Here is a 12,906-nt window from a genome sequence, read left to right on the forward strand (position 1 = left end):
AGCTGTATTCTAGTCGAAGTGGAAACGCCTCTGAGGCAGCATTTTACACCATTTAAACCTGACACCTCTCAGCCTTCACAGGTGCATCAGTATTAGGCGTGCAAAATCATCTAGTGGGCTGGAATGGACCCTTTGGTGGGGTGGTTCTAGCCCCCGGGCCATATGTTTGACACCCCTGGTACAGAGGGTGTTTAATAGTGTGGCGTTGATAGCTACTTGGACTGAGTGGCTAATATAGACTGTTTTGGAGGTATATATAAATCTGTGAATACATTATAAATCTGCCTACACTGTGACTCACTAATATAGAGTAATTACACCTATAATGCACATACATGGCACGAGCTCCCTTGATTATCATATTTTCACACACTGTAGAGTTCACTCCCATCGTTCCTGCGCTTTCTTCCATCAACGTGAGAAAAGCGTGTTTTTCTCCACATTTAATAATTCTTCAGTAGCACGTCTGCCACCTGCTTATTAGTGTCACTTTAAGCACCATAAGACAGAGTCTCTGCGTTATGTCCATGTGTAATAAACGTGATGAAGCACTCGCTGGGATGGACTGCCAGGTTTTGTCTCCGGAGGCTCATGTAGTTGTAGTATGAGTCATGCAGACAGACACAATGAGACAGAGCGTCACGCTGACTCACGAAGAGCTCATTCAGAAAGTATTTTTTTTTTTTTTTTAAATGTTGGTTGTAAAGATGAAATCATCAACATGGATCACAAATGTGCCAATTAGGTCATTTTTTCGTTGTGTGTTTTTGTTTTTGTCTCCCAGCTAACAAACGCTGCCACCTGCATTGCAAATCCAAGGAGACACGAGATGTTGTCTTAATGCAGAGAATGGTCCTGGACGGCACGCGCTGCTCGTACAAGGACCCGCACAGTGTGTGCGTGCGTGGGGAATGTGAGGTGAGTGATGTCATGTGTGTGTGAGAGAGGAAGACAGCTGCGTGTGGTCAGATGAACGCTCGTTAAACTTTCCATGTCCTCATGAACAGAAAGTGGGCTGTGATGGTGTGGTGGGCTCCTCAAAGCAGGAGGACAAATGTGGAGTGTGTGGAGGAGACAACTCCAGCTGCAAAACCTTCAAAGACACCATCACGCGTACTGCCAAGAAACAAGGTGAGCACACGCTAACAATCACAATAACTCTGATCTAAATCTAGGACAGATATGACATCAGTGTAGCAGCTGTCTATCATGCTGATAAGTACAGCATAAATAGTTGGCCAGTGGCCGAATAGTCAGTTATGTTCAGCTAAACATCGCCCTCTAGAGGAAGATTTGCAACAATGTCCTCAGTGAGATCTCAGCTGCTATGTTTCCATGTGAGTCAAGCATTGCCAAGAACTCTATGAGCACATGTTTATTAGTATATTATCTAACCTTTGATGTCAGGACAGACCAACATTACATCACCACAATTCCCAGAATCACATGTTTACTCTGGGTGAGAATTGTCTGTGGTTTTAACCTGTGAGTAGGGATACTTGGTAAAAATGAGCGAGGCCTCTTTACTGGATTAGCCGAGGCTTTCAGTCAGGAAACTGTAAAAGGAGCTTTTAATGATGTCGGAGTCACGAACCAGATGTGTGTGTTTCATTTCAGGTTTCCTCAAAGTTCTTGAAATTCCCAGAGGAGCGAGACATTTACTGATCCAAGAGCTGAAAGCAACCTCACACACGTTAGGTATTTGACAGATGTACACTGCTTCCTTCTCAGTGTGTATGTAATGTACTGTATTGTATACATTTGTGATCGTAGAGGTAGCAGTAGCAATTTATTTTGGTCATCGTTAACACTTCTGCAAAATGAATTCACATTGAAAGGAATAATTAACAATAAGGCATTCAATTAAAAGGAAAAACAAATAACATAAAGGTGTAGGCTGAAGCTGGCTGAACCATATTTCCCCAAACTTAGTGGTCATGTGGTAACATTAGTCCCATGTAAATCGGCATCTCGCAGATTTGGGGCTGTAGTCAGGTTTTTTGTTTTCTCCTGAGCTTGTTTCTGCCTCTCTCCCTGGTTGAATATTACAGAGGCAATTATAAATAAAAACTTTGGCTGCATTTTGGGTGCAGGAGGCTCCAGCTCAAATCAGTCAGAAGAGCAGTTTCTGTGTTGTGTAGAGTGGTTTCACAAATGACATGTGCATCATATTCAGGGAATAGCGTCAGTAAATTCAAATAAAATACTTTGCTTATGTGTGCAAAGCATGAAACACAGATGTGGTGGTGGGGGTGGGTCCTATTTACAGTCCCATGTAAATAGGACTTTACACAGTAATAGTCATTACTTAGTACAAAGAGGGAAAAACCAAAACAGAAATTAAGTTCCAAACGTTTCATACACAGTAATTATTTTACTTCAGTTTTCTATTTGTTTACTACCTCATTTTAAACATTTTTTAATTTACAACGTGAACTACTTGTCACAACCTTCCCACACGCTAACCCCTCACCAGTGTAATCAATGAATATTTCTCCCTCATCTCCAGCTGTAAAGAACGTGGCATCAGGACTGTTCTTCTTGAACGGGGAAAACGAATACCCAGAATCCCACTCGGTCATAGAGAAGGGCGTGGAGTGGGAATACGAGAATGACAAAGACAAGGAGACGCTTCAGACCACCGGTCCTCTCAGACATGGAATTCTGATAATGGTACACATTTAACTAAATGATGACAGTGTTGAATCTGGTTGTACACGAGCATTATCTTTCGTTTTGTCTGAAATAATGTCAGCTAGCTTAAGTGTTGTCACTTCTTTTATTTCCAGATGAAATTACACGGAGATGAGGATGTGAATTTGTCTTATAAGTACATGATGAGCATGGACAGTGACAGTGACAGTGCCATTCAGAACAACATGCTGGTAGAGGACAGTGCCTATGAGTGGGCTCCAAAGAAATGGTCCTACTGCTCCAAGGTCTGCGGAGGAGGTACAGTAGAGCAAGGAGAACACTTGTAAAACTGTGAACTGTGCATTTTTCATACCTGTCTTTATGTTTCTGGTGCTTACACTCAATGTTTGTTTTTCCTCTTGCTGTAGGGAAGCAGTACCTGCGATACGGCTGCAGAAGAAAAGTCGACAGTAAGATGGTCCACAAGAGCTTCTGTAACAAATCCAACATGAAACCTAGAGGAGACACCAGAGACTGCAACCAGAAGCCCTGCCCTCCACCCATGTATGCATTGTATACATACATATACACACACTCATTTGCCACTTTATTAGGTACACCTTGCTAGTGCCGGGTTGGACCCTCATCTTGAACCAGTCTGGCCATTCTCCTCTGACCTCTGGCATCAACAAGGCATTTTCACCCAGAGAACTGCTCACTGGATATTTCTCTTCTTCGGGCCGTCCTCTGTAAACCCTAGTGATGGTTGTGTGTGAAAATCCCAGTAGATCAGCAGTTTCTGATTAGCTATTTGCGTTAACGAGCAGTTGAAGAGGTGTACCTAATAAAGTGGCCGGTGAACATTTCTGCATTCAGCTGTCTTTCCTTCTCTTTCATTGTTTACTTCAGCATTTTGACATTTTGAGTGCCCTCAGAGCTCCTGTTTCTCTCTCTGTTTCTCTCTCTCCCGTGATGCTCTCCAGCTGGGTGACAGGGGAGTGGCAGAACTGCAGCAAACCATGTGGAAAGACAGGGATGCAAGTCCGCTCAGTCAGCTGTGTCCAGCCGTCAGATGACAACACCACGCGCGCCATCCACAATAAACACTGCAACGACGAGCGGCCCGAGACCCGCAGATCCTGCAACCGACACCCCTGCCCCACCCAGTGGAGAGTTGGGCCGTGGTCGCAGGTATGACGGCCGCACGTGGGTCAGGGAGATGGAAAATGATGTTTGGCCTATTTGAGTTTTTCTCAGGAAAATAGTTGTGCAGATATTTTTGTACTGAAGCCCAACAGCTGGTATTTTTGTAAGACATGTGGTGTTTTAAATATCACAAGACTTCCTCAGAACTTTATTCTTGGCAGATTTGACAGGCCTCTGAGAAACAGATCATGTGATCTTCACTGTTACTACTAACAATAAACCAAGAGTAATGATTAAAAAACGATCAGTCAGTCGTGATGTTCGTGTACTTTATACGCCTTTGTACTGTTCTACATTTTTAGTGAAGTTTTTATGTGTCTATACAGGATGTGTCTATAATGTGTTGGTTTGTGTTCGTGTCCTGTACCTCCCTCCAGTGCTCGGTGACATGTGGTAATGGGACCCAGCAGAGACAGGCTCTGTGCCACACCAGGGACAACACCATCGGCCTGTGTCTGGACAGTAAGCCTGACACCATCAGAGTCTGTCGCCTGGATCCATGTCCCAGTGAGTGTTAATGAACCTCAAACCCACAGATAACCTGCCGGGGCAAACCATACATGTGGAAGTCACTCAAATTCACTTATATGCAGTGGTCTTAAAATTTCAGTTTGTTAAACATGGATCTTATTTGCAGTTTTGGAGAGACTCATCTTTATAGTAAAAAAAAAGGGGGGGGGGGGGGTTCAAACCAGGGACAATGCTATCCACTGCACCACTGTGCCGCCACCGTGTTGCCAGATCTCAGCAAATAGGTTCTGATATTAATGTAGAAAAAAAGACAGGGAAGATGATCATTAATAACCGTTCAAAGAGTTACCCTCCCACCCTAACGACTCCATCACTTTCCTCCTCTCTCCGCAGAGGGCTCATCAGACCTCAACAAGAATGGCAACATCCTGATCCAGTGGCTGTCTCGCCCTGACCCCAACTTCCCGAAGATCTCCTCACGTAAAACCTCCCTCATTAGTTCCCAGCCTGGCCTCCACAGTGGCAGCCGCAGCTGCATGTCTGTCCTCTGCTGGGCCCTGCCCATCTCTGTCCTCCTGTCTCTGCAGGGCCGGCCCCGACTGGCCCCCTGACCTCCCCCACGGCCCGTGCCTGTGCCCACGCCCGTGAGCGAGCGGCAAAGCTTTCGCTTCTCTTTTGGGGGGGGGATGTTGCCTCTCTCTCTCTGTGTCTGAGACGGCTCTGACTGGGGGGAGGTCTCTGGCTCCTGTGTGTGCTAGTTGGTTCTCTCTTGCTCTGTCTCTCTCTCTCTATCTCTCTATCTCTCCTTTGTGGAGCATTGTGTTGTAACCGCTGGCCAGTCGAACACTCAAAAGATCAACAAAAAATTTGATGTGAAAAGGATTCAAAGTGGCAAGGCGAACAGGTTTTCATGGGCACCTCCTGAGAACGTGTCGAAGAGCCGTTCATGTGTGAGGGGACCCCCCTCTGCATTTGGCGGCCATGTTTTGCGCGAGCTAGCTGCGTGTTGTCATGGGTTACCACTCCTGAGATGCAGCTGCGCTTTTTTCTTTTTGTAGCGCACTGTCATTGTGGGGAGAAACAGGTGTGAAAATAAACAGAAAAGGTATATAAATATCTATATAGAAAAAAAAGTTATTAAAAAAATATGAAAGCTTTATTGTGAATGTGATCTTGTCACAATGAGGACATCTTTGCTAAAGTGCTCATCTGACATCCTGGTTCCATTCGGGGATGAGAATGGCGTCTCATTCTACGTTCCATTCTCAGATTGACAGGAACTCAGCACAGGGACAGGAAGTGACATCAGTAAACCTTTTGATTTTTTGGGGGGAGGGAACAGTGAGGTGAATAATCTTGAAGGAAGGCTTAATTTTAAAAAATCAAAAAAAGGAAAAAAAAACAGGGTAGTCTGACCGCTTGAGGTTGCTTCCCATTTCACCTCATTATCAGCCATCCTCTCTTTGACTGTTATACTAAAGTTCAATAAATGCAGCTTATTTGTGCTTGCAGACTTTAAACAAATACATCTATAAATATATTTGTATTTATATATACCTATAAATCTAAATCTATATGAGTAACAATAATATTAATAATGTTTTACCATGAATAAGCTGTAGCTTATTTGCCTAAAACCTTTGGACTGCTATTGATCGCTTAGATCCTTGACTGTTATGTGTATTTTTTTATTGATTTTACATGAATACAGATGAATATTTAATAAAGGTAAAGTGTTTCGGGGGGAAGGGGTTAGACCTATATTATGCAGGACTTGGTCAGTTAGTTGCCTCTCCATTCTCTCAGATGGATCAGTGGTTTACTGTCGCTTCTTGTTTTCTTTAAGGATAGGATCACATTTTGTCATGCACATTTGCATCCATCACCTGTATGCGTGTGTATTTATGTGAGTACGTCTGTGTGTGTGTCTACGTCTCTGGATATGTGTCTGTAAGCTTAGATGAGTGTGTTAATGAATTGCGTGATTGAATGAGATGTACTAGTCTTGTCTGTAAATGTGTCTGTGTATGTATGTGTGTGTGTGTGTGTGTGTGTGTGTGTGTGTGTGTGCGCGTGTATGTGTGTCTGTTCTGTGTGTGCATGTCTGTGTGTGTGTATGGGAGCTTCATCATTCGGGCTTTTACACATTGCGATCAGATACAGAAATACCTCATAAACTTTGATTTGAGAGCGTCCAATGATCTCATTTTATTTTGATGAACATTAACCACATGAACAATGCCTTATCTTGGATTGAATGTAATGGCATTTATCTGTGAAAGAGATGGCTTTACTCATTCAAAGTTTCACTCGGAATAGAGGCAGCTTCAAACCAACTTAACAAACTCACACCCGCCAACCATCAAACCTACCAAGGTGATGTTGGACCAATGTCCGACTACTGCGAAGGGTTTACAAAGGGCCTAGGGTATCGACACATATGGCATCTAGAAAAAAAAAAAAAAAAAAACACTTCAGACTTGTCATTGTATTGTGATCACATATTTCTGTTGTGACTATGTAGCGAGCTATCCAAGGTTTCCTTCTGCTGGAGTTGGACTGTATGAGACCAAGCCAGACCTAGCAGTGCGACTGTATATAACATTGGTGTTGACTGTATTTAATAATGTTCATGACTGTTATCTTCTTCTATAATATTCTATACTATGGGTAACTGTTTTGTGGCTTCACTGGCCTGCTGCGTGGGGCTGGCTAACGTTTGGCTAACGTTGAAGAAACATTCAGATGGACTACGTGCACTGCGTCTATATGCACTTTGATTTATCAGGGAAATTTTATTAATGTTTTGTAAATGTTTCATATGACACTTAATGTGCCATTCCAGTTTTTACATCATCATGGAAATTATGTATTTCATTTAAACAGCAAATATCATTTATGTACTTCATGTTCTGTTTTTTTCAATCGATAAACAGATTGACTGGTTGATTTCCAAGTAATGAAGTGTTTTACCAAAGTGACTGTGAACTTGTAACTTTCGATACAGTTGAATTATTTTTCTTAAGAAAAGAATATATCTATATATTGAGCAGGGGGGGGCGTACATCTCATTGTTTCAGTTACTGTCATTCTCAACAGCAAAGTTGTATCAATAAAAATGTTTTAAAAAGTGTGATCTTTCTCTCACCAGGAATGTTCACTGGCTAAATCCTTTGTCAGAGAAAATGTCAAATATTGCCAGGAGAACGCTGTTGTTTTTACTGGCATGGTACAAAAAGGGTACAAGTCAAGTCGTAGAGGATTAAAATTGAACAACTAAAACATAAGGGATACTCGACGCAAAGGCAACACGAAGCTGCACGGGCAAGAAAAAGTCAAAATTACCTGAAACGTTTATATTTACAACACAAGACTGGCAACCCTTCTTTTTCCATTTCAGTTGCTCTGGACTAATCTCATGACTGCTCTTGATGTTTGGGTTTTTCTCCTCTTCCTTCCTGCATCCTCTGCTAATGGTCTGGCTTTACTACTGTACTCTGCACGGTGTGGAACCAGCACACACACTCACACCCGTATGCATGTACTTTATGTATAAACAACATGCACACAAAGACTAATGTCAATGTAACATATTGTTATTGTTGCACAATCTGTCATGTACAAAGATATATTTGAGCAATCAGACACATAAACACACACCTCTTCATTGTGTTTACCGCTGGCTGCACCCAGTCTCAGCTCTCTGTTCTCTCCTCCACAGGCCAGCGTTGTCATGGAGACCGCTCCGTGTTCTGTCGTATGGAGGTGCTCAAACGTCACTGCTCTATACCGGAGTTCAAGCGCATGTGCTGCAAGTCCTGCAGCAATGCCACCGTTACAGAGCCTCGACCCAACTCTACCTCCACATCCACCCCCATCACCTCCATCCTGCCCAGTGTTACAGCCCCTCCACCCACCAGCACCCTCAGCTCTGACCTCAGCACCATTCAACCCACCGGAGCTGTCAGCACCACCATTATAGCTTCTACCATCAATCCCTGGACCACCACTCATCCTCCTACCACTACTGCCGCTGTTGCTCATTCCACCGCATCCCCACTTAGTGCCACACAAATGACCACCACTCATCCTCCAGCTGCCACCAGCTCTCCTGTCCTCCCCACTACCTTAACCATAACATCTGCCTCAGTTAGTACAACTTCTACCAGTGTTACTACCCATTCCCCACCTCTGCCTGCCCCAGACACAGACAAGAACATGGATCCACAGTTCCAGAGCACTACAAATAGTCCAACAACATCTGGTATAACTACCACACACTCTCCAGAAACAGCCAGTCCAACTATGACAAATCCAACAGAAAGCAGTACAAAAACAGATGCCCCACTAAAATCGAAGCCCAAAAAGATTCCGCCAAAGAAAAACCCCAAGAAGGTGATTCCACCAAAGATCAAACCTAAAAAGAATACATTAAAAAATACTACAAGAAAAGATGTTCCACCGAAGATCAACCCTAAAAAGAATACTCCCCTAAAAAATACGACCAGAAAAGATATTCCACCAAAGATCAATCCTAAAAAGAATACGGCCCTAAAAAATACTACCAGAAAAGATATTCCACCAAAAATTAATTCTAAAAACAATACTACACCAAAAAACACTACCAGAAAATTTGTTCCACCAAAGATCCATCCTGAGAAGAAAACAAAGGGTACTCCTACTTCTACCACTGCTGTTCCTCATTCCACCTCTTTCTTATTTATTATGACACAAATGACCACCACCCATTCTCCTGCCTCTACCACTGCTGTTCCTTATTCTACCTCTTCCTTATTTAGTACAACACAAATGACCACCACCCATCTTCCTGCCTCTACCACTGCTGTTCTTTATTCCACCTCTTCCTTACTAAGTACAAAGCAAATGACCACCACTAATTTGCCTGCCTCTACCACTGCTGTTCCTCATTCCACCTCTTCCCCACTAACTACGACACAAATTACCACCACTCATCCTCCTGCCTCTACCACTGCTGTTTCCCATTCAACCCTATCCCCACCCAGTGCCACACAAATGTTTACCACTCATGCTACAGCTGCCACCAGCACTCCCGTCCTCCCCACTACCTTTTCCAGGACAACTGCCTCAGTTATTCTAACTTCTACCAGTGTTACTGCTCATCCCCTAGATGAGAACACGGGCCCACAGTTACAGAGCACTACAAATAGTCCACCAACATCTGGCACGATACCTACCACACACTCCCCAGAATCAACCAGCCCAACTATGACGAGGCCAATAGAAAGCAGTCCAGAAATAGACACCCTGTTACAATCAAAGCCCAAAAATATTCCACCAAAGAAAAACCCCAAAAAGGTGATTCCACCAAAGATCAATCCTAAAAAGAATACTGCACTTAAAAATACTACCAGAAAAGATGTTCCACCAAAGATCAATCCTAAAAAGAAGACAGATGCTAATCCAAAACAGAAAACCCCCGAAAAAACAACACCCAAAAAGATTACCCCACTAAAGTCTACTCCCAAAAAGACTACCCCACCAAAGACTACTCCCAAAAAGACTACCACACCAAAGACTACTCCCAAAAAGACTACTCCCAAAAAGACTACCCCACCAAAGACTACTCCCAAAAAGACTACTCCACCAAACACAACTCCCAAAAAGACTACCCTACCAAAGACTACTCCCAAAAAGACTACCCCACCAAAGACTACTCCCAAAAAGACTATTCCACCAAAGACTACTCCCAAAAAGATTACTCTGGCAAAAACTATTCCCAAAAAGACTCCCCTTGTTAAGACCACTCTCAAAAAGACACCTCCGGTGAAGGCTACTCCTGAGAAAAAAAACAAACCCACGCCCAAAAAGGAGTCTCCACCAAAGGCCAATCCCAAAAAGAACATTCAACCAAAGACAAAAGTTACAAAGAAAGTGCAAATAAAAGTTCAAAAGATCCCAAAACCAGGTACCAAAAATGCCACACACTCTCAGGCTAAGGTCGATCAGAACAAGGCTAAGACTAATCCAAAAAAGAAAACAGTTAAAACATTTCCCTCATATTATACCACAGCTCCCACTCCATATACAAGTCCCGTTCAACTGAGAGAGTACTTCTCTTCCACTATCACATCCAGCACTAGTGTATATGCAACAGCTGCAGGCGGGCCTTTGCCTGAGTCCAGAATCAATGTTACGTACATCAATAACAACACAGCAACTTCAGATGAACCTCCACTGTGGTATCAGGATGCTTCAGCCACAACACCCAGCACTTTTGTTGATGTCGTAACACCAGCTGGAACCGCTAACTTTGAAGAAGTCAGCATGCCTAGTGGGACGGAGCCATATAGTGATGTCACAATGACAAGCAGTGGTGATATTACAGTGACCAGTGGGACCATTCCCAGTGGCGATGACATCACAGTGTCCTACAGCAACGGGAGAGTGGTCAGTGACACCATGGTGCTGGACGACAGCTTCACCATGGTGATCCCAACCATCGACAGTGAGGATATGACGGACCTCGCTTCCTCGCCCTGGCAGGACCTGTCTGAGTACATTCCTGTAAGCATCCCTGTTCCCACAACAACCTCAGACCCTGCCACACTCTCACCTCCCACCACCATCACTCCGACAACAACAAAAACAGCCATCACAACTGTCACCCGACCTCAGCAAAGACCAGAAGAGAACAGTGAGGACAACTCGATCGATGGCATATACAACAGGATCATCGGCGTGGACAACGACATCTCCCAGAACAATCTCATCCCAAAGCGACGGGTCAACCTCCGAGAGAGGACCAAGAACAAACGCATTCAGGAGCTTCTGGAGGAGAAGAGGAACTTTCTCCTCAGGATGAAGAGAGGCCACGCAGCATGATAGACCAAGCCTTTTCATTTCTCTTATAGAGATGCCCTGTGTAACTCCCTCTGAACTGCCATGGTGCTTTCCGTCAGGCCTTTCCGCACAAAAAAACTCTCTGTGTCATATCACTCGCATGACAATCAGGACTGTTGCAGAGAGAAAATACTGTGGCCAAATGTTTGAACAGTTGCTTTGAATAAAGAAAAGCTCTTTAGAGTACAGACTGTTGCAGATTTGAAGCAAATCGCCTCGTCTGTGTAAATACAATAATGAGAAACAGAAGGGATAAAAAGTGTCCATCCAGTTTGCCAGTTTGACCAGCACTTTACAAATCCAAGCTTCTATCCCCCCAAACCACCCACAGTCTTGTTTGTGGATTCAATGGTGATGTAGATAAGGTATAATGTTGTTTGTAAAATGGTATTATTCCTACTGGCACTTATTGAGCAACGAAATCTCCGACCTAAAATCCAAATCTCCATTTCCGTATTACATTACAGCCAAGGACTGCAGCTCATTTCCCCACAAACAGATAACACAGCTTCTGTAGGACAGGATGAAAATGTCTCCTTGTTAAGTGGCCAGCACTCTGAATACCATACACACAGCAAATTGGAGCTTTTGGAGGCCTGGAAGTGATATGGTAATACAATACAATCAGAAAGTCAAAGTTCTGTTATGGTTTAATTGAATTGTATAAAGTTTACACTGCTTGAATTGTGTTGCCTTTTCCCAAGCAAACGTCTGTCTGACTACAAAGGGTCTCTCATCTCTCAGGAAGTTAAGTTACAGTAATGTTGAGGGACATTGCCAAACATGTGGTGCTTCCTGAATTTTGTTAATATATTTTGATATCTCATTAAGCTAGGGGGAAAACAAAATAAGTGAAGAGAAAAAAAATATTGATTGCATTTTTGTTTTTCTTTTTTAACGGTCAGTCAAGTATGGTGCTTTTTTTGTAAGTGTTGCTAAAAGCAATGTCCCTTGGCATTCTTTTATGTACAAGAAGTACACATATAAAATATAACAATAGGATAAAAAGCCTGTTTGTATTAACTATCCAAATAGAAGCTTTGAGGGCCAGTTTGTTTTCTTTCCTAAAAAATGTTATTTTTGGTACACTCTGACGTGCAGCAGCTGCAAAAGCATCTACGGATCTTTCTGTACAATATCTGTACATATGAAAAAGAACTTAATGTTTAATATTTATTAAAGTTTAAGTGCCTGTGGTATTTTGCAAACTTTCAGTGTTTTGTGATTTTTTTTTTTGTTCCTCTGACAGTAATCATGCTGTCCTTATCTTTTTTTTCTTTTTTTTTTTTTTTGCTGCAACCAGTAGTTGTTATGTCACTAGTTTCAGGTTAACCCAGCACGAGCGATCTCATCAAATCATTAGTAACATGCTTACAAGCTTTACTTAAATCTATGTCTAACCCCTAATTGCACTGTAATGCAATATCTGACACATAGAGGGAGACGTAGCACCTGTAGTCTTGTGTTCATGTTTATGATCAAACCACCATTTTACTGTCTTTTTTCACCCTATCTTTACAGAATATCAAGTTCAAAGCATGACTGTCTTTGGATTAATCTTATTTAGAAAGTACAAAGTCACTGATTGATAAAATGGAGTCTAATATAATAAAGATAAGCTCACTCTCTTCATTCTTGATGGAGCAGCTCAGGCACAAGTGAACATGTCTTTACAAAACTTCAGCAGAGTCATTCTCACCCACTGGATTTCAA

General features: G+C 42.8%; 1 protein-coding gene across 2 annotated transcripts in view; it reads left to right on the plus strand.

Moving 5' to 3' along the window:
• LOC125894516 (A disintegrin and metalloproteinase with thrombospondin motifs 2-like) overlaps window positions 1-12,397 on the plus strand; it is a 154,991-nt gene extending 142,594 nt beyond the window's left edge. For both annotated transcript variants that reach the window (XM_049585973.1, XM_049585974.1), the window contains 10 exons: window positions 785-918; window positions 1,008-1,131; window positions 1,618-1,698; window positions 2,510-2,673; window positions 2,790-2,952; window positions 3,063-3,198; window positions 3,618-3,825; window positions 4,218-4,347; window positions 4,705-4,791; window positions 8,033-12,397. In XM_049585973.1, coding sequence (XP_049441930.1) covers window positions 785-918; window positions 1,008-1,131; window positions 1,618-1,698; window positions 2,510-2,673; window positions 2,790-2,952; window positions 3,063-3,198; window positions 3,618-3,825; window positions 4,218-4,347; window positions 4,705-4,791; window positions 8,033-11,175 — 4,370 coding nt within the window. In that variant the 3' untranslated portion in view covers window positions 11,176-12,397. The remainder of the gene's footprint in view (window positions 1-784; window positions 919-1,007; window positions 1,132-1,617; window positions 1,699-2,509; window positions 2,674-2,789; window positions 2,953-3,062; window positions 3,199-3,617; window positions 3,826-4,217; window positions 4,348-4,704; window positions 4,792-8,032) is intronic.
• The last annotated feature ends 509 nt before the right edge of the window (window positions 12,398-12,906 follow it).

Source organism: Epinephelus fuscoguttatus, linkage group LG9 (assembly GCF_011397635.1).
Source record: "Epinephelus fuscoguttatus linkage group LG9, E.fuscoguttatus.final_Chr_v1".
In the NCBI taxonomy this organism is placed as follows: Eukaryota; Metazoa; Chordata; class Actinopteri; order Perciformes; family Serranidae; genus Epinephelus; species Epinephelus fuscoguttatus.